Here is a 26,853-nt window from a genome sequence, read left to right on the forward strand (position 1 = left end):
CACTTGGCCGGTTTTTTTTTTTGCAAATCATTCCTGAAAATACTTACAGCATGTTTTTTTACAGGTGTGTTAAAAACCCGTCTGGACCCAGACCCCTCATACTCACTAGAGCACCATACCCCGAACAATACTTACACAGATGAGAAGTTACGTCTGTCCGTACGTCTGGTGTGGAGTCATGACGTATCGAGGACTATGGTTGAACAGTTTAGAGCTTGGTTAGTTGAAGAAAAACCATTATATTTATCTATTTGATCGAATTACTTGCTGTGCTCTGAAGAACTGTTTGACATGATGCCAACGGCCGCTTTCTATCACCGCACCGCTCGCCATCGGCGGGGTGTTCATCCTCACACCCTAGCACCTAAATGGTCGCGTACTGTGCGGTTTAAGAGGAATTTCCTCCCGCGTACGCTTCAACTGTGGAATGAGTTCCTTGCCGAGGTTTTCCCGAGAGGCTACAGTATGGGGTTCTTCAAAAAAGGAGTGTACAGGTTTTTAAAGGGTCGGCAACGCGCGTGTAATATCTCCGGTGTTGCAGGCGTCCATAGGCTACGGTAACTGCTTACCATCAGGCGGGCCGTATGCTTGATTGCCACCGACGTGGTATAATTTTTTTTTACTTAAAATAAAACTTCTCTTGTCAATGCCTTGCCACTAATACTAATACAAAGCCTCTTGTAAAATAATAAATAATGCCGATAAATATAGGAAATATGTAAAATTTGCAGTTTGAGAAAAATCTCGAAATTTTGTGCTGTACAATATTGAATCTAATTCCCTTGACGTAAGGTTCACAACATATGCATATAAGAAAAAAGAAAAAACGGAAGTAGGTATAGTCAACACATAATATGTTGCATATATTTACCACTAGCTTTTGCCCGCGACTTCGTCTGCGTGGAATTAGTAATTTGGGTACCGTAATTTTTAAACAAATCTGCTTTTAAATCCATTCTTTTTCACCCCCAAATTGGTCAACTCTATAAATTTCCACCCTTAATAAATGATTTCGGGAATAAAAAATATTCTATATCCTTCCCCAAAGCTCAAACTATCCCCATACCAAGTTTCATCTAAATCGGTTCAGGGGTTATTGATTCCCCATAAAAATTTCAACCCCCCTTTTTACCCCTTTGAGGGGCGAGTTCTGGGATAAAAAGTATCCTATGTCCTTCCCCGGGGCTCAAACTATCTGTTTACCTAATTTCAACTAAATCGGTTCAGCGGTTTACACTTTCGCATTTATAATATTAATATGGATTAACTCCCAATTACACTTCTTAATTGAATTTGAACCCTCTGACATATACATTAAAGTCCACTTCACCTTCCAGGGAGCGCGAAGACGAGCCCCCCTCAGTAATAGTGGCCGGCACCGGCCTCCAACTCCTCCTGACTCGAAACGCCACAACTCTCGTCATAGAGGAATACAAAAGGAACCTTACGTTGTTGGTACAAGCTATAGATTCGCTTGCACACAAGAATACTAAAGTCCTATGGAAGCTGATCGAGTCGGTTGATAGTACGAAGCTGAAGAATGAGTTTAAGAAGATTAGTAATAGTGATATTGATGAGTATAACAAAGCTGCTATTGAGGTAAGAGCTACACACATTTTACAATTTTTAGGGTTCCGTACACAAAGGGTAAAATCGGGACCCTATTATAGTTAACGCTATCTCTACTGAGCTCGTTCACTTACTTGTACTAAGTGTACTAACAATGGCATTCTGTTAAACAAAAGCCATTATTTCTTTTGTGCGAGCGCGTGGCCTTTGTGCCTGCGCGCATGGCCAATTGTGTATGAGCCTCAGGCACAAAGGCCACGCGCTCGCACAAATGAAATAATGGCTTTTGTTTAACAGAATGCCTTTTTTTTTACTATTACCATATTATTATTCAATTAAAAGTAAAACTAAAACTAACTAAGAATAACAACTTATAAATACATTGTTAGTACAGGTAAGTGAATGAGCTCAGTAGAGATAGCGTTAACTATACTAAGACTCCGCTGTCCGTCTGTCCGTCTGACCGTCTGTCTGTCACCAGGCTGTATCTCATGAACCGTGGTAGCTAGACAGTTGAAATTTTCACAGATGATGTATTTCTGTTGCCACTATAACAACAAATACTAAAAAGTACGGAACCCTCGGTGCGCGAGTCTGAGTCGCACTTGGCCGGTGTTTTTATTTTAAATGGTATCAGTCGATCAGGTTTGTATTGGGGTTCAAATGTCTGTATGGGACCCATTGTCTTAAAGCAATACAAAAGTCACAAATGATGGTCAAAGTCTGGCACCCGCACTTTACTGACGAAATGCTTCTAACAAATTGGCAACACATCGTGACGTCACTGTGTGTCATTTTGCTTAGAAGCCGTTTCGATGTATGGAAAACAAGGAAATTGCGATTTTGTCCGGGAAATGTTGCATTTATTTATGTATATTGTCGCAATACAATATTTTTATAAATAAAATGTAAGGAATCGAATGGTACCGTTATTTTTTTCCTATTTAAAGTTAAAAAAAAGTTTTTTTTGAAACTCAATAGTCGGGTATTTTTTTTATTATTCCCATATATTTTTTAAGTTTCCAATTTATTGTGATAAATTGCTCATTTTCTACCTATTTAACTAGATTTAGTTATAAAATTCAACATGTCATGAAAGTCAAATAAATACAGTGTACAAAATGCAATCGGCCCAGTAATTAATATGTTCAAAATGGCGACCTATTTCAAATTGTAATTTTCGAATTAATGTGTTAATCTTAATACGATTTGACAGATCGTAGGCTCATTATATTAGTCTAATATCATTCGACAAATGAACCCTCGGTCCGTATTTCGAAACACAATGATTGCCCTTTTCTGATTATTAATTAAAGATCCATTTATTTACATACAAGATATATGCAGTACAGTGGCACTACGTAAACGAAATTAATAAGTAGCTTAAATCTAAAATAGGCCCTTGAGGCATTGTACCAAGGATGCTGGCAGCATTTCCTCGCTATTAATTAATTAATTAACCGGTCTATATTTTCGACATATTTCGTCTATATTTGTGCCTTAGGGCCGGTTGCACCAAACTGTTTGTCATCGTTAAAGAGTTCGTTAAATTTTATTGTATGGAAAGTTTCATAGTAAATCGCCGCGGCGCGTTGGGTGACGTTGATCAGTCTGTCAAGTGCGGATGGTGCAACTGGCACTTAGGTCGGGTTGCACCAAACCGTCTGTCACCGTTTTACCGTTCGCTAAATTTTATTGTATGGAAATTTTCATAGTTCTCTGCTGCTTGACGTTAATCAGTCTGTTAATTATGGTTGGTGCAACTGTGCCTTAGATTATTAAATTATAAGATGATGAATTTCTTCCAGATCCTCACCCACAGCGCCGCTCGTATCTGGAGCTCCCCTCGCCTGGTCTCCCTGGGCGCGGGCTCCAACGACGGCTGGGCACTAAGTCCCCGCGCCTTGCGACACGACGCTCAGATATTATTGAACATGTTCTGTAACGACCATATGAACTTCAACGATGGATCCTGTTGCGCCATGCCCGAGCCGCATACTCAGCTTCAGTTACTGACTTTTGCTATGTTTCTTGTGTGGTAAGGACCAAATCAATACAAAATCATTATTAATTTTTTTTTATAAATAAATATTATAGGACATTCTTACACAGATTGACTAAGTCCCACGGTAAGCCCAAGGAGGCTTGTGTTATGGGTACTCAGACAACGATATACATAATATATAAATACTTAAATACATAGAAAACACCCATAACTCAGGAACAATGATTGTGTGATTTATTTCGTGCCATCTTTGAGCTACATATGCAGATTTAATCATTTACTTTCGCTGTTTCTAATCGATAGATATACGTTCAAATATTACGTAAAGCAATTTTCTAAAATTTTTGAACCCCCCTCCCCTCGTGTAACGTGCCGTAACGTTTTCGTGTACCCCCCCTATTTTTTTTCGGAGTCGGAAATGGCGGGGGGGGGGGGGGGGCTCGCCGCTCCTGTCCCCTCTCGGCGAACAAGAAATTTAACCCCCCTCCCCCTACCTAAGTTATGTAACACCCAAGTGACCATTTTTACCTAAAAGTCACAATAATGTTCAGCAAAGTATAATCATAAAATTTAAGAAATGAGCGAGCGTGTATGAGGAATGTTATGCGAAAGAGGTATGTCAGGATCGTAGCAAGTGGAAATCCGTGGTCTCTGCCTACCCCTCTCTAAAAAGGCGTGATTATTTATGTATGTATTTTATTTAATAAAAAAGCATTGTTAGGTACGTAACACCTTGTTCGCCCCCCTTCCCCCCAAATTGCTTTACGTAATATTTGAACGTCCCCATAGTGGCTAACGTGCGTTTATGAATCAATAAGATCAGAGCAACGAGGATATAAAAAACGTCAAGTCTGTGGTTTATGTTTCTTGGAATATCTAATGACTGTACCCGGGGTTTTGGGTGTGTGATTTTTTTACACCAGCCAAAAAATAGGTAAAAACTGTAAAAACAAACTATTTTTGGTATTTTCTATAAAAAGGGACCTTATTGTCGATGGCGCTTACGCCATTATAAACAATGCTCCGATATAAATACAATGCCGCGCGACGCTGTGCGGCGTAAGCGCCATCGACAATAAGGTCCCTTTTCATAGAGAATGCCCCATTTTAACATTTCTAAGCACATTTGGAGCTTACTACCTATTTTTAATTCATAGTTTGGTAACTGTTTTACAATAAACAATCTTATAAATACACGATATTACTATCACACCCAAAACATGTTTTTTTAGCAATTGCAGCGTCATCTGCGTTAAACTAAGCGTTTATGTCCATTTGTGACGTTTTCAATTAAAACGTACCACTTTGTCGGGTCTCTATTGTTTGACATAATTATTGAAAGTCATAATATAATGTTAGTCATATTATCATTAGTCATAATTTGGTTTTTCTCAGAAACGCGTAACTTTTCAGGATTGCCATAAAACAAACCTAACCTAACCTATCTATAGGATAACCTGAGGAAAATCCTGAAAGTGAACGGTTTCAGAATTATGACTAATGATAATATGACAATCATTACATTATGACTTTCAATAATTATGTCAAACAAAGGTACCCCCACTTTGTCGCTTATAAGGACGAAATTTGATTGTGTCTATAAGAATGACCTGTCAGAGCGTCCTTATGGCCATCGACAATATGGTACCTTTTGCTTGAAAACGTCACATTTAAACCCAAAACGTTTTGTTCCAGCGGCGTCCTAGCCGGCATAAAAGCAACATGGCGCTGGTCGCAAACCATCCAGCAACGCCTCGGGGGCTACTCGCTCGTCTCCCCCCCTCCAACCACCCCCTCCCCCTTAGCCGCCCTGGCTAAACTGGGGATGATAATGGCCTACTTCTATCTCTGCGACCGAACGAATTTCTTTATGAAGGAAAATAAATATTATTCGGAATGGAGCTTCTGGTTGCCCGTGGGATATGTTTTCGCGCTTGGATTGTTTTTTACTGATGATTCTATATCTACCAGGTAAGATATGTGACGTTTTCAATCAAAAGGTACCAAATTGTCGCTTACCATAAGGACGGAAATTGCTTGTATCTTTATACGAAAAACCTGTCAGAGCGTCTTTATGACAAGCGACAATGTGGTACCTTTTGCTTGAAAACGACACATATAACAACTAATCTACCTAACCACCAGACGCCTAATTCACCGCTTTATTTAAAATTTGTTTACATAATATTGATTATTTGTAAGACATTTTTTGATTTGTATTTATTAAAAAATCGCGGATGATATCGTTCTACTCGCCTCCACCAGCAAAAAATTAGAAATAATGATTAACTCCCTCAGAGAAGAAAGCGAGAAAATAGGATTGAAGATGAATGAGAGCAAAACAAAGATTATGACAAATAGCTTCCAACAACCAATTAATCTGGGACATACGACTCTAGAATACGTGGAGCGCTACATATACCTCGGAAAAGAAGTTTCTTTTAGCAATGACAATACACAAGACGAAATAGAACGACGTATTAGCCTTAAGCTGGAAAAAGTACTGGTCTTTAAAAGAGATTCTTAAAGGAGACTATCCATTACACATGAAAAAAATAGTGATGGATACCAATATTTTGCCGGCGTTAACATATGGCTGCCAAACCTGGAGTCACACGGTAAAGACGAAAGCCAGAATAACCACTACCCAACGAGCGATGGAAAGGAGCATGCTAAAGCTAAGGAAAATACATAAAGTCAGAAGTGAACGCATAAGAAACAAAAAGAAAATCACAGATGCACTAAAATATGCACTTAAAATAAAATGGCGATGGGCCGGCCATGTAGCAAGATACACAGATGAACGGTGGACAAAAGAAGCGACTCTATGGAAAGGTCCCGACGTAAAAAGAAAGGCAGGACGACCACGAAAGCGATGGAGCGACGACATAGTAGCCACGGCCGGTCTAAGATGGCTAAATAAGGCAAAAAACAGAGACGAGTGGAACAAATTGGAGGAGGCCTTTACCCAATAAAGTGGGGTTTCTATCAACTTTTAGTTTTAAATACATAAACATAAAAATAAGTAAAATAATTATACTAACCGAGTAAAATAAGTTTTAAAAAGTAAACATATATATATTAATTAAAATAAATTAACAATATTAAGTGTTACCAAGTTTGTAAGTAGTTGATAAGAAAATAAAAAGGCTTTTTATTTATTTTATTTATTTATTATTTATTAAAAAAATAAATAAAAATAAAATGCGTTTATTTTCAGACAACGCATAGGTCCATAGCATTGTTAGTAAGTTCTTAACTAAAAATTAAAACTAAAATTATTAATACTAAATACTAAAAAACTAAGATACTACAACTAAAATGAGTTAGTATTACTTAATAACATTTTATTTTGGACATTTCTAAAATTTAATTCTAAATTTATTAATTTATTAAATAATATTATGTAAATAGTCATGACGATCATAATATAAATTCATGTAGATTAGTCTAGCATAATTTATAATGTAATTTCATGTTATGAGAATAAATATCTAATCTAATCTAATCTATTGTTAACTAACATTTGTTTTTATCCAAGAAAGTTTTCTCTAAGTGTTTGGGTGGCTTTTCTCAACCCACCGGTGGAGCGGCAGCTGTGTTTCACGAGGCTTCATTATATAATTATGTATGTTTAAAAACAAAAGCGTAAAGTAGCAAACTCATAATTATTCACAAGAAAGTTCCTTTAAGTAGGGTAGGAGACAGTGGCTCAGCTCGAACACTGGCTCAGTCGCCCCAATATCGCCTCTCATCATCATCATTTTCCACGCGTTATCCCGACTTTTTGCCACGGCTCATGGGAGCCTGGGGTCCGCTTGGCAATTAATCCCGAGAATTGGCGTAGGCACTAATTTTTACGAAAGCGACTGCCATCTGACCTTCCAACCCAAAGGGGAAACTAGGCCTTGTTGGGATTAGTCCGGTTTCCTCACGATGTTGACGATGTTGTCAATATCGCCTCTATCATGTTGGAATTAGGTTGAGTGAGCCACTGTACCCGGCTATTTTTTTTCGAGCCACTGTTTCCTACCGTACCCTACATGTTTAGGTGGCTATCCTCAACCCATCGGCGGAGCGGTAGCTGACTTTCACAAGGTTTCAGATTGTCGGGTAATTCCGAAAATAACCCTTAATTCCATCACATTAGAGTCCATTTTCTTTTCAGGGTCCTACATAGAGAACAGACCAACGAGTGGAAAGGATGGATGCAACTAGTCATCCTAGTATACCAAGTGACAGGAGCCAGTAAAGTGCTCCCCATTTACATGCTGGTGCGGGCACTAGTTTCTGCATACCTGTTTCTTACAGGTGAGTTTATATGTGGTATTTTCTATAAAAAGGGACCTTATTGTCGATGGCGCTTACGCCATTATAAACGATGCTCCGATATAAATACAATGTCGCGCGACGCTGTGCGGCGTAAGCGCCATCGACAATAAGGTCCCTTTTCATAGAAAATGCCCCATTTGTTAGACAACTTTTGATTTAGTTTTTCATTCCTTCACGAGCGTTTCATTTTTTTTGCCATTTTTTTATGTGAGCTTTTTTGCCACTTTTGTGTTATAACACAGAATCACGAGCTCTTTCAATCCTAATGGGATAAAAAAATGTCCCAAGGTTTTTTCCTATTGTGTTACCATTTCCCCATATACTTTGTATGGCGGTAAAAAAAGGAAAGTTTGAAAAATGTATGGAAATTTTGGGACACCTTTTTTTCTCCTATAAGGATGAAAAGGGCTCGTGATCCTGACTAGAAATAACACAAAAGTGGCAAAAAAAGGTGACATAAAAAAATGGCAAAAAAAAGAAACGCTCTCACAAAATAATCCTGACATTTTCAAATGCACATGACAAATGTGAACCTGTGAAATATATTCATATGTACATTCAAAATAAAAATACTTAAATGACATGAGATACATCTAGGTCTGAAATAACTAACTTATAAAACTTAAAAACTAAAACTAAAAATAAATAAAACTAATCTTAAAATAAATAACTAAAAAACCCAGTCAAGTGCGAGTCGGACTCGCGAACGAAGGGTTCCGTACCATTACGGAAAAAAACAACAAAAAAAAACACGTTTGTTGTATGGGTGCCCCATTTAAATATTTATATTATTCTGTTTTTAGTATTTGTTGTTATAGCGGCAACAGAAATACATCATCTGTGAAAATCTCAACTGCCTAGCTATCACGGTTCATGAGATACAGCCTGGTGACAGACAGACAGACGGACAGATGGACACTATCGCTGTACCTGTAAAATTATGTACGTTTCGTATTTATTATTATTTATTTGATACACTAGCAGCTCTTGGAGCTGATGCGTGTATATCGAGCACTTGTATTTTATTTTGTACTTTTCAAAGTTCTAAAATTACGTAACGTTACGTAATACGTAAGAATGGCCTTGAGATCTGTCCATGTAAAGATTTTTGGAACTTATACCTCCTTATGTGATTAACCTTTTCGACGCCGGGTCAAACACAAAAGCTGTCACTCGGACGCCACGTCACTGAAGTGTCAAAACTGAAATTGAACTTTATGCACATGCACGTAGGTCTATGTTGTTCTGTGGTCTGTGACGGATTAATCGGTTATTTGCGTTGGACCTGCGGTGCCGATATATCCGTCATTGGCGTCCAAAAGGTTAATAAATGATGGCCCTACGTTGTTGTTATTTGTACACATTTCGCTATTGTTTTATTTACCTTATAGTCATGATGACTCATGACCTTAGTTTTTTAGGGTTCCGTACCCAAAGGGTAAAAACGGGACCCTATTACCAAAGATAGATATAACTCCGTAATAGATGGATACAGTTTAAGGAAAAAACGTGCCTCGAAAATCACGAAAATTTGATTCTCGATCAGATGGCGCCACTAGTTTTGGCCTACACTCGTATAGAGGGCGTTGACTGTTTCGTTTGTTATTTATAATTTTAACGCATACCAGTGAAAGAACATGGGTCAAAATCATATAAAAATAAATAATGCAAATAAAAAAATCATTTATCCATTACATACATTAAATACATTTTATCGTATTTTTATAAATATTTATTTTTAGTTTTAAAGTGTGTCGACAGATGGCAGTGAATTTACTGGGGTTACAAAATTTACTATGACAGTACCGCTCTAGTATAAGTTACTCTATGCTATTACTAAGACTCCGCTGTCCGTCTGTCTGTCTGTCTGTCACCAGGCTGTATCTCGTAAACCGTGATAGCTAGACAGTTGAAATTTTCACAGATGATGTATTTCTGTTGCCGCTATAACAACAAATACTAAAAACAGAATAATATAAATATTTAAATGGGGCTCCCATACAACAAACGTGTTTTTTTTTGCTGTTTTTTTCCGTAATGGTACGGAACCCTTCGTGCGCGAGTCCGACTCGCACTTGGCCGGTTTTTTTTTATTGGGTTGGGTTGGTTTGGGATTCCATAAAGCTAAGAGTCGGTTACACCAAACCTACGGTAGTGAGCACCAAACTTGCTAAATACAAAATACAGTATGTAGTGGCCCCCCCTTTTTTTTTTTACTAGCCCATTATGGTGTCCCACTGCTGGGCAAAGGCCTCTCCCCTTGTTTTCCACGACTCCCGATATAGTGCCTCCTCCGGCCAGTTGTTGAGAAAGGTGTCTAGGTCGTCCCGCCATCTCCGTCTGGGCCTGCCGGGTCCGCGCCCCTCTTCTGGCATCCATTTGGTGGCTATGCTAGCCCATCTGTCTGGATGCATGCGGCAGACGTGACCGGCCCAGTCCCATTTGAGCCTAGCAGTCTTCTCACCGACGTCAGCAATGCGGGTTTTTGCGCGCAGCGTGGTATTTAATATCTATCGTTAAATTTAAATAATCACAGTTATTTACCAGTGGCGCTAGTGAGAACGTTGACGGGCTCTTAAAACGTTCGCTAAATATTCTTATAAGAAAAATTGCATAATTCATAGCTAAGTTGATCAGTCCGTCAAATATGGTTGGTGCAACTGGTCTTAATTACGTATTACCTCAATTTATTTATTTACAGGCTACGGACATTTCACATACACTTGGAAAACAGGCGACTCGAGCCTCGTTAGATACTTTCGCGTCATCTTCAGGCTAAACTTCCTGACAGTAGTCCTTTGCCTGACAATGAACAGACCGTATCAATTCTACAGCTTCATACCGCTCGTCTCGTTTTGGTATACTTTGGTAAGTTACTAGACTTACTAGTATATAAGTCATCTTCAGGCTAAACTTCCTGACAGTAGTCCTTTGCCTGACAATGAACAGACCATATCAGTTCTACAGCTTCATACCGCTCGTCTCGTTTTGGTATACTTTGGTAAGTTACTAGTATATAAGCCATCTTCAGGCTAAACTTTCTGACAGTAGTCCTTTGCCTGACAATGAACAGACCATATCAGTTCTACAGCTTCATACCGCTCGTCTCGTTTTGGTATACTTTGGTAAGTTACTAGTATATAAGCCATCTTCAGGCTAAACTTCCTGATAGTAGTCCTTTGCCTGACAATGAACAGACCATATCAGTTCTACAACTTCATACCGCTCGACTCGTTTTGGTATACTTTAGTAAGTTACTAGTATATAAGTCATCTTCAGGCTAAACTTCCTGACAGTAGTCCTTTGCCTGACAATGAACAGACCGTATCAGTTCTACAGCTTCATACCGCTCGTCTCGTTTTGGTATACTTTAGTAAGTTACTAGTATATAAGTCATCTTCAGGTTAAACTTCCTGACAGTAGTCCTTTGCCTGACAATGAACAGACCGTATCAGTTCTACAGCTTCATACCGCTCGTCTCGTTTTGGGATACTTTGGTAAGTTACTAGTATATAAGCCATCTTCAGGCTAAACTTCCTGATAGTAGTCCTTTGCCTGACAATGAACAGACCATATCAGTTTTACAGCTTCATACCGCTCGTCTCGTTTTGGTATACTTTGGTAAGTTACTAGTATATAAGTCATCTTCAGGCTAAACTCCTGACTATGGTCCTTTGCCTGACAATGAACAGACCATATCAGTTTTACAGCTTCATACCGCTCGTCTCGTTTTGGTATACTTTGGTAAGTTACTAGTATATAAGTCATCTTCAGGCTAAACTCCTGACTATGGTCCTTTGCCTGACAATGAACAGACCGTATCAGTTCTACAGCTTCATACCGCTCGTCTCGTTTTGGTACACTTTGGTAAGTTACTAGACTTACTAGTATATAAGCCATCTTCAGGCTAAACTTTCTGACAGTAGTCCTTTGCCTGACAATGAACAGACCATATCAGTTTTACAGCTTCATACCGCTCGTCTCGTTTTGGTATACTTTGGTAAGTTACTAGTATATAAGTCATCTTCAGGCTTAACTCCTGACTATGGTCCTTTGCCTGACAATGAATAGACCATATCGGTTCTACAGCTTCATACCGCTACAAGTAAATGCGGCCCACACCAATTTAGGTGTCTAGTATGGTTCGTAGTTTTCAAACAGTCCCCTTTCGGCTTATCCTTTGTCTATTGTTAAATGAAACCGCACGTGCTACTTACTAGCATAGAAAAATGGTATGGCCGTTTTAACCGGTTATTCAATTACCACTCTATGGAGATTGCAATAAGGTTTAAAATGAACTAATGGGAAAACATATTCCTTAGCTGTGTGGTCTTTGCGGTTACTGAGTGCCGGCAAGTCGAACGCTACAGAACCAGTCTAAAATGTGTCATCGATATGCGTAACAAAGGCGCGTTATCGGAGAGCGCACTTACACTGGTTTTTTTTAGCGTTGGACTAGCCCGCGCTCGCCACAATGCACGAACCAGGTAAGAGACAGGGTCGGATTGCGATTAAAACATTTTGATGGATTCATGACAAGTATGTATTTACATATTTAAAACAAACAATAATAACATTTTTTTACTAATCAGTTAAATAATAACATTAGATAATAATCCGTTTTACAAATAATCAACTATTAAAATATTCCTCTCTAATGTTACAGACTAAAAACTAAAACTATATTTAACAAAATGAATACATATATGCCCTTTTTAAACAATATCGGCTTTTTTACAATATATAGGTATTACAGACAAATTTTTAATAAACTAAAATAACGTTTTTTTAAACAATGTAAATAATAAACAACCAGCCAAACAGTAATGAGTTATACATACATACAATATAAATTACTAACTAAAAATATAAATAAACATGCATTGGTACAATATAAATAAAGATGTAGATATATTCAATTAATAAATAACAAAAATCACGACTACTTTTTTTGTTATTTATTAATTGAATATATCTACATCTTTATTTATATTGTACCAATGCATGTTTATTTATATTTTTAGTTAGTAATTTATATTGTATGTATGTATAACTCATTACTGTTTGGCTGGTTGTTTATTATTTACATTGTATAAAAAAACGTTATTTTAGTTTATTAAAAATTTGTCTGTAATACCTATATATTGTAAAAAAGCCGATATTGTTTAAAAAGGGCATATATGTATTCATTTTGTTAAATATAGTTTTAGTTTTTAGTCTGTAACATTAGAGAGGAATATTTTAATAGTTGATTATTTGTAAAACGGATTATTATCTAATGTTATTATTTAATAGACCTGTACCAATAACTTCTGAGGTTATAAGAATATTAATGTTGCTTATTTTTTATATATAGTTTCCAGACCATATACTAAACCTAAAAATAATATTTTGTGTCATCCTAGGTATTTGCTTAGGTAGAAATTTAGGTATTTCTTTTTTCAATCAGCATTCTGTAAAAAAAATATTCGAGACGAAATTCTTTGTTTCCCTGTAAAGGCAAAGTGGCTTCCGACGTACACACGCATTTTGTGTCATTTTCATCCACGGCTATAATGGCATTTAATAAATACCTAATATTGATCCTAAAACGCCTAAAAAAATATTAGAGTCGATAAGTGAAGTGTTGTACTTTACAGAACATTGTTATATGTTATTCAAACAAATCTGTGTCAAATTCATCCACCGCTTTTATTTAAAAAAAAAATTTTTCTAATTAACACCCTGTATCTGCCACAAAAAAAAAATTCATATTATTAAGTTTACGTCTACAATATTATAATACCACATTGAGACATCATTCATAATTTGGGTCATTTTGATCCACGGTTTTTTTACTATCTGGCAAAATAAAACTCAATTGAGCAAGAAGGGCGTGCGCGGGGAAGGGTACCTACGCGGGTGGGGTGCTCATTATACTTGCCGCAATATCAGCTGGCGACTGAGATCTTAATACTATCTCCTTTACCCTTGTTAAGACCAACCAAGAGTGAAAGAGATGGCATTATGAGCTGTCTCGCCACTTAGTTTTGCGATACAGTGTATTTATTTCATTCGGAGGCATAATTACATTGTCTTATCAATCTTACCGTAGTAGGTATATAAATATAATTAAAAATAAACTGTAGGCTGCACTCCTCATACTGACCAACATTTGTGACGTTCCTAATCAAAAGGTACCAATTCCTCTGACAGGTTATTTGTATAAAGATATAATCAAATTTCGTCTTTATGGTAAACGACAAAGTGGTACCTACCTTTTGATTGAGAATGTCAAATCAGCGACTTAAAAAATACTTTTGTTTCGATTTTTAGTAGACTTTTTAAGTTTATTTTAAGACGCAATTTATTGCGATTTTTGTTATGTTTAAGCGTGGCAAGCAACATTAATTACAATGATGATGATGTTCATTAAATACAATATTTTTTCATACTATACTGAACTGTCACCCTATACATGAGAATGAACAGCGCCCTCTTGACAATGATCATATATTACTGGTCAGGCTTTAATATGTGTCATAATTTAGTAGTCCCCTTTGTGGATTCTAAGTTTCCGAGTTACAGCAGTTTAGTGAAAGCGTGTTTTTTTTAATATAAATTAAGGGTTGAATAAAGAGGAAAGAAAATTTGATTATTTTTGCGCTACGACGTACGGTTTAGTAGATACAGCCCTATAAAGTTTTTTTTATTGTTTTTTTTTCTTTTTTTCTTTTTTACATTGTGTTTTTTGTATATTACTTTGGGGTTTTATAAAGGGGAACGAAAATTTAATTATTTTTGCTCTACGACGCATGGTTTAGGAGATCAAGCCCTATAAAAAAATCTCTTTTTTTTTTGCGTTTTTTTGTGTATAAATTAATGGTTATATAAAGGGGACCGAAAAGTTGATTATTTTTGCGCTACGACGCACGGTTTAGGAGATACAGCCCTATATAGATTTTTTTCTTTTTCTTTTTTAGGTTTTTAAATCTTAATTAAGGGCTTCTTAAGGGGAACGAAAATTTGATTATTTTTGCGCTACGATGCACGGTTTAGGAGATACAGCCCTATAAAGTTTTTTTGTTATTATTTTTTCTTTTTTTTTCTTGTGTTTTTGTATATTATTTTGGGGCTTCATAAAGGGGAACGAAAATTTTATTATTTTTGCGCTACGACGCATGGTTTAGGAGATACAGCCCTATAAAGACTTTTTTTTTAATTTTGCGTTTTTTTAAATATAAATTATGGGTTGCATAAAGGGGAACGAAAATTTTATTGTTTTTGCGGTACCACGCACGGTTTAGGAGATACAGCTCTATAAAGTTTTTTTTCCTGTTTTTTTTTTGTTTTTTTTTTTTAAGTATTAATTACGGGTTTCTTAAAGGGTTTTTTTAATTATTTTTGCGCTACGACGCATGGTTTAAGAGATACAGCCCTATAATGTTTTTTTTTTTTAAATTTTGCGTTTTTTTTAAATATAAATTATGGGTTGCATAAAGGGGAACGAAAATTTTATTTTTTTTGCGCTACAAGGCATGGTTTAGGAGATACAGCCCTATAGATTTTTTTTTAAATTTTGCGTTTTTTTAAATATAAATTATGGGTTGCATAAATGGGAACGAAAATTTTATTGTTTTTGCGGTACCACGCACGGTTTAGGAGATACAGCTCTATAAAGTTTTTTTTCCTGTTTTTTTTTGTTTTTTTTTAAGTATTAATTACGGGTTTCTTAGGGTTTTTTTAATTATTTTTGCGCTACGACGCATGGTTTAAGAGATACAGCCCTATAATTTTTTTTTTTTTAAATTTTGCGTTTTTTTTAAATATAAATTATGGGTTGCATAAAGGGGAACAAAAATTTTATTATTTTTGCGCTACGACGCATGGTTTAGGAGATACAGCCCTATAAAGATTTTTTTTTTAAATTTTGCGTTTTTTTTTTAATATAAATTATGGGTTGCATAAAGGAGAACGAAAATTTTATTGTTTTTGCGGTACCACGCACGGTTTAGGAGATACAGCTCTATAAAGTTTTTTTCCTGGTTTTTTTTTTTGTTTTTTTTTTTTAAAGTATTAATTAAGGGTTTCTTAAAGGGGAACGAAAAATTGATTATTTTTGCGCTACGATGCACGATTTAGGAGATGCAGCCCTATAAAGATTTTTTTTTTTGTTTTTTTTTTTTTCATTGTGTTTTTTGTATATTAGTTTGGGGTTCCACAAAGGGGAACGAAAATGTGATTATTTTTGCGCTACGACTTTTAGGAGATACAGCCCTATAAAGTTTTTTTTTGTTTTTTTTTTTTATTGTGTTTTTTGTATATTACTTTGGGGTTCCGTAAAGGGGAACGAAAATTTTATTATTTTTGCGCTACGACGCACGGTTTAGGAGATACAGCCCTAAAATGATTTTTTCCCTCTTATTCTTTTTTGCGTTTTTCAATCTTAATTAGGGGTTTCTTAAAGGGGTTTTTTTAATTATATTTGCGCTACGACGCATGGTTTAAGAGATACAGCCCTATAATGTTTTTTTTTTTTTAATTTTGCGTTTTTTTTTAAATATAAATTATGGGTTGCATAAAGGGGAACGAAAATTTTATTTTTTTTGCGCTACAAGGCATGGTTTAGGAGATACAGCCCTATAGATTTTTTTTTAAATTTTGCGTTTTTTTAAATATAAATTATGGGTTGCATAAATGGGAACGAAAATTTTATTGTTTTTGCGGTACCACGCACGGTTTAGGAGATACAGCTCTATAAAGTTTTTTTTCCTGTTTTTTTTTTTGTTTTTTTTTAAGTATTAATTACGGGTTTCTTAAAGGGTTTTTTTAATTATTTTTGCGCTACGACGCATGGTTTAAGAGATACAGCCCTATAATGTTTTTTTTTTTAATTTTGCGTTTTTTTTAAATATAAATTATGGGTTGCATAAAGGGGAACAAAAATTTTATTATTTTTGCGCTACGACGCATGGTTTAGGAGATACAGCCCTATAAAGATTTTTTTTTTAAATTTTGCGTTTTTTTTTTAATATAAATTATGGGTTGCATAAAGGAGAACGAAAATTTTATTGTTTTTGCGGTACCACGCACGGTTTAGGAGATACAGCTCTATAAAGTTTTTTTCCTGGTTTTTTTTGTTTTTTTTTTTTTAAGTATTAATTACGGGTTTCTTAAAGGGTTTTTTTTTTATTATTTTTGCGCTACGATGCACGGTTTAGGAGATGCAACCCTATAAAGATTTTTTTTGTTGTTTTTTTTTTTCATTGTGTTTTTTGTATATTATTTTGGGGTTCCGTAAAGGGGAACGAAAATTTTGTTATTTTTGCGCTACCACGCACGGTTTAGGAGATATAGCTCTATAAAGATTTTTTCCTGTTTTTTTTTGTTTTTTTTTTTAAAGTATTAATTAAGGGTTTCTTAAAGGGGAACGAACAATTGATTATTTTTGCGCTACGATGCACGATTTAGGAGATGCAGCCCTACAAAGATTTTTTTTTTTTTTTTTTTCATTGTGTTTTTTGTATATTAGTTTGGGGTTCCACAAAGGGGAACGAAAATGTGATTATTTTTGCGCTACGACTTTTAGGAGATACAGCCCTATAGTTTTTTTTGTTTTTTTTTTTTTTTCATTGTGTTTTTTGTATATTACTTTGGGGTTCCGTAAAGGGGAACGAAAATTTTATTATTTTTGCGCTACGACGCACGGTTTAGGAAATACAGCCCTAAAATGATTTTTTCCCTCTTTTTCTTTTTTGCGTTTTTCAATCTTAATTAGGGGTTTCTTAAAGGGGTTTTTTTAATTATTTTTGCGCTACGACGCATGGTTTAAGAGATACAGCCCTATAATTTTTTTTTTTTTAAATTTTGCGTTTTTTTTAAATATAAATTATGGGTTGCATAAAGGGGAACAAAAATTTTATTATTTTTGCGCTACGACGCATGGTTTAGGAGATACAGCCCTATAAAGATTTTTTTTTTAAATTTTGCGTTTTTTTTTTAATATAAATTATGGGTTGCATAAAGGAGAACGAAAATTTTATTGTTTTTGCGGTACCACGCACGGTTTAGGAGATACAGCTCTATAAAGTTTTTTTCCTGGTTTTTTTTTTGTTTTTTTTTTTAAAGTATTAATTAAGGGTTTCTTAAAGGGGAACGAAAAATTGATTATTTTTGCGCTACGATGCACGATTTAGGAGATGCAGCCCTATAAAGATTTTTTTTTTGTTTTTTTTTTTTTTTTCATTGTGTTTTTTGTATATTAGTTTGGGGTTCCACAAAGGGGAACGAAAATGTGATTATTTTTGCGCTACGACTTTTAGGAGATACAGCCCTATAAAGTTTTTTTTTGTTTTTTTTTTATTGTGTTTTTTGTATATTACTTTGGGGTTCCGTAAAGGGGAACGAAAATTTTATTATTTTTGCGCTACGACGCACGGTTTAGGAGATACAGCCCTAAAATGATTTTTTCCCTCTTATTCTTTTTTGCGTTTTTCAATCTTAATTAGGGGTTTCTTAAAGGGGTTTTTTTAATTATATTTGCGCTACGACGCATGGTTTAAGAGATACAGCCCTATAATGTTTTTTTTTTTAATTTTGCGTTTTTTTTTAAATATAAATTATGGGTTGCATAAAGGGGAACGAAAATTTTATTTTTTTTGCGCTACAAGGCATGGTTTAGGAGATACAGCCCTATAGATTTTTTTTTAAATTTTGCGTTTTTTTAAATATAAATTATGGGTTGCATAAATGGGAACGAAAATTTTATTGTTTTTGCGGTACCACGCACGGTTTAGGAGATACAGCTCTATAAAGTTTTTTTTCCTGTTTTTTTTTTTGTTTTTTTTTAAGTATTAATTACGGGTTTCTTAAAGGGTTTTTTTAATTATTTTTGCGCTACGACGCATGGTTTAAGAGATACAGCCCTATAATGTTTTTTTTTTTAATTTTGCGTTTTTTTTAAATATAAATTATGGGTTGCATAAAGGGGAACAAAAATTTTATTATTTTTGCGCTACGACGCATGGTTTAGGAGATACAGCCCTATAAAGATTTTTTTTTTAAATTTTGCGTTTTTTTTTTAATATAAATTATGGGTTGCATAAAGGAGAACGAAAATTTTATTGTTTTTGCGGTACCACGCACGGTTTAGGAGATACAGCTCTATAAAGTTTTTTTCCTGGTTTTTTTTGTTTTTTTTTTTTTAAGTATTAATTACGGGTTTCTTAAAGGGTTTTTTTTTTATTATTTTTGCGCTACGATGCACGGTTTAGGAGATGCAACCCTATAAAGATTTTTTTTGTTGTTTTTTTTTCATTGTGTTTTTTGTATATTATTTTGGGGTTCCGTAAAGGGGAACGAAAATTTTGTTATTTTTGCGCTACCACGCACGGTTTAGGAGATATAGCTCTATAAAGATTTTTTCCTGTTTTTTTTTTGTTTTTTTTTTTAAAGTATTAATTAAGGGTTTCTTAAAGGGGAACGAACAATTGATTATTTTTGCGCTACGATGCACGATTTAGGAGATGCAGCCCTACAAAGATTTTTTTTTTTTTTTTCATTGTGTTTTTTGTATATTAGTTTGGGGTTCCACAAAGGGGAACGAAAATGTGATTATTTTTGCGCTACGACTTTTAGGAGATACAGCCCTATAGTTTTTTTTGTTTTTTTTTTTTTTTCATTGTGTTTTTTGTATATTACTTTGGGGTTCCGTAAAGGGGAACGAAAATTTTATTATTTTTGCGCTACGACGCACGGTTTAGGAAATACAGCCCTAAAATGATTTTTTCCCTCTTTTTCTTTTTTGCGTTTTTCAATCTTAATTAGGGGTTTCTTAAAGGGGTTTTTTTAATTATTTTTGCGCTACGACGCATGGTTTAAGAGATACAGCCCTATAATGTTTTTTTTTTTTAATTTTGCGTTTTTTTTTAATATAAATTATGGGTTGCATAAAGGGGAACAAAAATTTTATTATTTTTGCGCTACGACGCATGGTTTAGGAGATACAGCCCTATAAAGATTTTGTTTTTAAATTTTGCGTTTTTTTAAAATATAAATTATGGGTTGCATAAAGGAGAACGAAAATTTTATTGTTTTTGCGGTACCACGCACGGTTTAGGAGATACAGCTCTATAAAGTTTTTTTTCCTGGTTTTTTTTTTGTTTTTTTTTTTTTAAGTATTAATTACGGGTTTCTTAAAGGGTTTTTTTTTTATTATTTTTGCGCTACGATGCACGGTTTAGGAGATGCAACCCTATAAAGATTTTTTTTGTTGTTTTTTTTTTTTGCATTGTGTTTTTTGTATATTATTTTGGGGTTCCGTAAAGGGGAACGAAAATTTTGTTATTTTTGCGCTACCACGCACGGTTTAGGAGATATAGCTCTATAAAGATTTTTCCCTGTTTTTTTTGTTTTTTTTTTAAAGTATTAATTAAGGGTTTCTTAAAGGGGAACGAAAAATTGATTATTTGTGCGCTACGATGCACGATTTAGGAGATGCAGCCCTATAAATATATATATATTTTTTTTCATTGTGTTTTTTGTATATTAGTTTGGGGTTCCACAAAGGGGAACGAAAATGTGATTATTTTTGCGCTACGACTTTTAGGAGATACAGCCCTATAAAGTTTTTTTTGTTTTTTTTTTTTTTTTTTTTTCATTGTGTTTTTTGTATATTACTTTGGGGTTCCGTAAAGGGGAACGAAAATTTTATTATTTTTGCGCTACGACGCACGGTTTAGGAGATACAGCCCTAAAATGATTTTTTCCCTCTTTTTCTTTTTTGCGTTTTTCAGTCTTAATTAGGGGTTTCTTAAAGGGGTTTTTTTTTATTTTATTTTGCGCTACGATGCACGGTGTAGGAGATACAGCCCTATAAAGTTTTTTTTATTTTTTTTCGTTTTTTTCATTGTGTTTTTAGTATATTACTTTGGGGCTTCATAAAGGGGAACGAAATTTTTATTATTTTTGCGCTACGACGCATGGTTTAAGAGATACAGCCCTATAATGATTTTTTTTGCGTTTTTTTTTTAAATATAAATTATGGGTTGCATAAAGGGGAACGAAACTTGTATTATTTTTGCGCCACCACGCACGGTTTAGGAGATATTATATCTATATATATAGCTATAATAGCTCTATAAAGTTTTTTTCCTGGTTTTTTTTTAAGTTTCAATTAAGGGTTTCTTAAGGGGAACGAAAATTTGATTATTTTTGTGCTACGATGCACGGTTTAGGAGATGCAGCCCTATAAAGAATTTTTCGTTGTTTTTTTTTTTTCATTGTGTTTTTTGTATATTACTTTGGGGTTCCGTATAGGGGAACGAAAGTTTTGTTATTTTTGCGCTACCACGCACGGTTTAGGAGATATAGCTCTATAAAGATTTTTTCCTGTTTTTTTTTTTTAGTATTAATTAAGGGTTTCTTAAAGGGGAACGAAAAATTGATTATTTTTGCGCTACGATGCACGATTTAGATGTAGCCCTATAAAGATTTTTTTTTTTGTTTTTTTTTTTTTCATTGTGTTTTTTGTATATTAGTTTGGGGTTCCATAAAGGGGAACGAAAATTTGATTATTTTTGCGCTACGATGGTTTAGGAGATACAGCCCTATAAAGTTTTTTTTTTGTTTTTTTTGTTGCGTTGTTTTTAAATATAAATTAATGGTTACATAAACGGGACCGAAACGTTTATTTTTGCGCTACGACGCACGGTTTAGGAGATACAGCCCTATAAAGATTTTTTCCTCTTTTTTCTTTTTTGCGTTTTTAAATCTTAATTAGGGGCTTCTTAAAGGGGAGCGAAAATTTTATTATTTTTGCGCTACGACGTATGGTTTAGGAGATACAGTCCTATATTTTTTTTTACAATGCATGTGCTCGAAAAGTGCGTTTCCTACGGAGCCATATCGTGCGGAAAGTACTGCTTTTCCGCACTAGTGCTTTTTGTTTTCAATTTTTTTTTACAGTACATATGGTGCTACTTTCTCGCACTAGTGCGGAAAAGAGCACTTACCGTGCATATGTCGAAAGTTTAAAGGGCCATATGTACTGTAAAACGTACGATACACGTGCGAATAGGTAATTCGCAACTCGTGTCGATTTAAAACACTCCTTATAATAATTAAACTTATTTGCCATGATATGTTTTTTTATTTACTCGCACAATGCATAGTAAAACATTGTATGATACACGTGCGTAAAGATGATTTCCGCACTTGTTGCATAAATAGCAATTTTTTTAAATCAAAGTATGAAAGAAAGTCACGGTATTAATAACCAAATTTTACTTTAGTGGTACCTTTTCCCTATCACTGTCACAAATGTATGTGGCGTTCACGTAAACGCGATATTTTTAAGATTTCCCTGCGCAATGTTGCCAGCTCGCTCGCAAATCAAACATGTACTTACAGTTCTTTTGCATAATGGTGACATTGTACAATATCTATAAGTTTTAAATAGGTAAAAGATAATTCGACGCATTCTTTGCTTGCTTGTTGCTTGTTGTTGTGTTGTTTGCGTAACTTCTTTGAATAAGTTGCGTTAATTTGGCGCACAGGCGAAGTAAACATGCGTTGCGTACGGCAAGGTCACGCCGCGGCCCCACCCTGCACGGCCTCCGTTGCCCATTCAGACCGCCCGCTAGCTTCGTTCGAACGCAAATAATATTTTTGTAATATTTGTTTAAGCAGTGGATGCAAGTGACACAAATTCATACATCTTATTTATCCCGCATTTCAAATTAATAAGATGTAAACTCTAATATCTTTAATATTCTTTTGTAACGGTGACAGCCTGTTACATAAAAATCATCAAATATCTTATGAAGCTATGCCTTAATAAGACACAAAATCATTTAATGGACCTATTTAAACGATTAAATTCGACCTAAGTAATTTTTTTTAACTCTAATTTTTTTTTGTGTCATTTAGAATATTGTGACATAGTATCAGATTGCAGTGGACGTAATTGACACAAACTATGTTTTCACACTAAAAACACTATCCTAAATGCAACACAGTTACATGTTTTCTCTCGAATATTTTTTTCTCCAAAATAATTCAAAAAAAAAATAATTACCACAAAATAACAAATTACTAGAAAAGCAAATTATATATATGACACAAAACAAAATGTAAGATTTACATCTTAACAAAGTATTCATAAGCGAAAACAGAATTGACTTTAATATTTTTATAACCTAGGGGTCAAAATATAGCCAGCGGTACAGGTCTATTAACTGATTAGTAAAAAAATGTTATTATTGTTTGTTTTAAATATGTAAATACATACTTGTCATGAATCCATCAAAATGTTTTAATCGCAATCCGACCCTGTCTCTTACCTGGTTCGTGCATCGTGGCGAGCGCGGGCTAGTCCAACGCTAAAAAAACCAGTGTAAGTGCGCTCTCCGATAACGCGCCTTTGTTACGCATATCGATGACACATTTTAGACTGGTTCTTTAGCGTTCGACTTGCCGGCACTCAGTAACCGCAAAGACCACACAGCTAAGGAATATGTTTTCCCATTAGTTCATTTTAAACCTTATTGCAATCTCCATAGAGTGGTAATTGAATAACCGGTTAAAACGGCCATACCATTTTTTTATGCTAGTAAGTAGCACGTGCGGTTTCATTTAACAATAGACAAAGGATAAGCCGAAAGGGGACTGTTTGAAAACTACGAACTATAGTTGCCGCGCATCGCTATGGAACGGACGCCCGCTCTCGCTTGCGCCACCTAGCGGTCATATCTGTCGTAATAAACGCGTTTTGTAAATGAATCTTCTGTACCTAGTACTATTATTTATTTATTTTATTTATTTAAAAATTAAAAAGATAATCAATAAGGTCGATAAAGGTTTCATAGTATTTATTACCTCAGGAGCTATTAACACATACAGGTTGCTCGAAAGTAAAAAATCGTAATTTGTTAATTTTTTCGTAACCGATCTTTGTTCACCATAGACATAGTATACAGGGTGTCCTTAGCCATCGGACAAAGCCGAAATGTACATATACATTAGGGTATTTAGAATCAGTTACCAAGTATCAACAACCGATGTAGCGGTTACGAAAAAATTAACAAATTACGATTTTTTACTTTCGAGCAACCTGAATGTGTTAATAGCTCCTGAGGTAATAAATAGTATGAAACCTTTATCAACCTTATTGATTATCTTTTTTATTTATGACATTAATAAGATTATGACTTTTGACAAAAGAAAATACAAATGTACAAAAGGCGGACTTAATGCTACAAGGCATTCTCTATCAAGGTATTCTGTGGTATTGACGAAATAAAACTATGAAAATGGATTATATCGCGTATATTGAATTTATAATACATCCCGACGTTTCGAACTCTTTACAGCGTTCGTGGTCAACGGGTGACTGAGGAAAAACTACAAATTGCAAAAATACCCACATAAAAATAATGAACCATCATAGACTATAAACTTTAATGCTGGTTATACATGCAAAATCGGTTCATAAGGCTAGTTAAACAATACAACTATTTTCAAGTAAAGATATATAGATAAAAACGCGACACGCGATACGCGATTATGAGTAACTTTCGCGGTAACCGAAGACAATATCGTCGCTATACTTACTCTGCTTACTCAACCTCATATCTGCAACAATCATTTGATGGAAATGTCGTTTTTCTTTCATTCGGAATACGGGTGTTTTAGTCATCAAATGAGTGTTGCAGATACGAGGTTGAGTAAGCATAGCGGCGATATTCTTAATTGAGTTAAAAAAAATCTTTTTTTTTCTAGATGTTCGCGATCTTCGCCCTCCCCCCCGACATAGCCCCCTCCTCAACCCACACAGTGGAAACCAAACCCTACCAATACCTCTACATCGCGCTCAAGGTCATCGGCCTACTGAGCATAGTGACGGTTCTATACATGAGCGAATTCTTCTTCCAAAAGATATTCGTCACTCGGCCGTGGAAGGCGTTGTTTGTTAATTCTGATGATGATATACATCAATGGTGGCTACGGTGGAAACAAGACAGGTATCTATCCATTCTCTAGAAAATAGCAAGTGTCGTAAAGTTGTAAAGCTTAAAACACAGATGTCGTTAGTGACGTTGTTCACCATAGACATAGTATACAGTGTCCTTAGCCATTGGACAAAGCCGAAATATACATATGCATTAGGGTATTTAGAATCAGTATACCAAGTATCAACAACCGATGTAGCGGTTACGAAGAAATTAACAAATTACGATTTTTTACTTTGGAGCAACCTGTATGTGTTAGTAGCTCCTGAGGTAAATAGTATGAAACCTTTATCGACCTGGATTATCTTTTTTATTTATGACATTAATAAGATTCTGACTTTTGACAAATGTCATCATTGCCGCACATTTTCGAGCAAGTTGTTAAAAACACTGCCAATGATTAATACAGTATGTTTCTTTTTTTTTGTTTGAAATTTTATTTTTTATCTTGTGTTCTAATAAAAATATTACCGTTAGAGCATTCCTGAGAAGTAACCCTACGTGGGATTTCAGGGTTTGTCCAATGGCTAAGGTCACCCTGTATACAAGTAGTTATAGACATGAAACCGAGCGACCAGGGGTAAGAGAAAGAAATATTCATGTACTGACAGTTTCATGTATGGCAGCATAATCCTTTTTCTCTTTCACTTATAAATTTCGGTATTTCGCTATCGCCTCCTTGCTATGATGCCATAACCCGACCATGAAAAAATGCCCGGTCGGTGATAAAGACAAAGCATGGCACTATTTTCTCTTTTCTCTTATAGGAATCGCAATAAGACTATCTTTCTCTATCAAAGAGTGTCAGGCCCTTGTTCACAGTTGCAATGGCTAAATTCGCGTTGATTGGCGGTTTTGGTAACGCATTGGACCGGCAATCCAAGGATGTGGGTTCGAGTCCCACGGCCAGTTTTATCATCGTTGATTTTTTCATTGTGATTGACATCTGTATTTACAATTTATAGATTGTCATAGGCTATGGTGACCGCTTACCATCACGCGGGATTTTTGCTTGTTTGCTATCGACAAAAAATAAGTGCATTCCCATTGCCAGGGTGGTTGTGGGATTATGCTGAGCAACTTTTACTATGGGACCAACTCCGAATTCGCGAAAAATAATTTGGCTGTTTCATTCAGTTTGGCCGATCCATTTTCTATGGGAGGGTAAATTTTTTTTCGCGATTTCGTGGTTGGTCCCATAGTAAAAGTTGCTCAGTATAATCCCAAAACTTCCCTGGCAACGGGAATGCAGTTATTTTTTAGCCACCCTGTATATCTTTTACAAAACGTTTGGAAAGTTTTGGAATTAAAATGTAAGTATATCTGCCTACATTTAGCTGTCAAATTCGTGACAAGATTTTTCTTCGACATTACACTTCTACTATTATTAGCGTTCCTTATCTTATTTTTGAAGTAAAACTTCTTTAGGCGCGACTAGAAAGTAACTCAGTTTTTTTTCTGACGGAAGTAACGCTCAGTAGTGACACACGCACAATAGGACACGTCAAAGTGCCAACATAGCGATAAACGTCATCGTCAAAGAAGTTTTACTTCAATCGCGCGTAAAGATTAAGGGGCCCACAGACTATCAGTCCGCCGGACGATATCGGCCTGTCAGTTGTTCGGAACTGTCAAATTTTTGTTCTAACTGACGGGCCGATATCGTCCGGCGAACTGATAGTCAGTGGGCCCCTTTACACGCACACACTTATTGCTGCAGATACTCCATGACGTACGGAATAATCTTCGCTGTGGCGTATCTGGTGGCGCAGCGATACAACTTACTCGATGACAACAACCATAGCAATCTGTTCACCCCCGGCGTCTCGCTTACAGGTAATGTGTAGCATAACAACTGTCATTATAGTACAGTTAGCTATCTAGTACCTAAGTATTTGTATCTTCCGAAATGAAATTAAATGGTAGCCTTCAGTTAGGTAAATGAAAACAAGTGCGAGT

At 35.3% G+C, this 26,853-nt stretch overlaps 1 protein-coding gene across 1 annotated transcript in view; it reads left to right on the plus strand.

The window, feature by feature from the left end:
* Nucleotides 1-26,853, plus strand: part of LOC134745658 (N-acetylneuraminate 9-O-acetyltransferase) — a 31,648-nt gene that overhangs the window by 3,211 nt on the left and 1,584 nt on the right. Inside the window, exons 4-11 of the mRNA XM_063679781.1 lie at nucleotides 65-218; nucleotides 1,338-1,599; nucleotides 3,378-3,607; nucleotides 5,270-5,545; nucleotides 7,743-7,885; nucleotides 10,608-10,774; nucleotides 24,665-24,906; nucleotides 26,615-26,730. Of these exons, the coding sequence (XP_063535851.1) occupies nucleotides 65-218; nucleotides 1,338-1,599; nucleotides 3,378-3,607; nucleotides 5,270-5,545; nucleotides 7,743-7,885; nucleotides 10,608-10,774; nucleotides 24,665-24,906; nucleotides 26,615-26,730 (1,590 nt within the window). The remainder of the gene's footprint in view (nucleotides 1-64; nucleotides 219-1,337; nucleotides 1,600-3,377; nucleotides 3,608-5,269; nucleotides 5,546-7,742; nucleotides 7,886-10,607; nucleotides 10,775-24,664; nucleotides 24,907-26,614; nucleotides 26,731-26,853) is intronic.

The sequence above is a fragment of the Cydia strobilella genome, chromosome 11 (genome assembly GCF_947568885.1).
Source record: "Cydia strobilella chromosome 11, ilCydStro3.1, whole genome shotgun sequence".
NCBI lineage: Eukaryota > Metazoa > Arthropoda > Insecta > Lepidoptera > Tortricidae > Cydia > Cydia strobilella.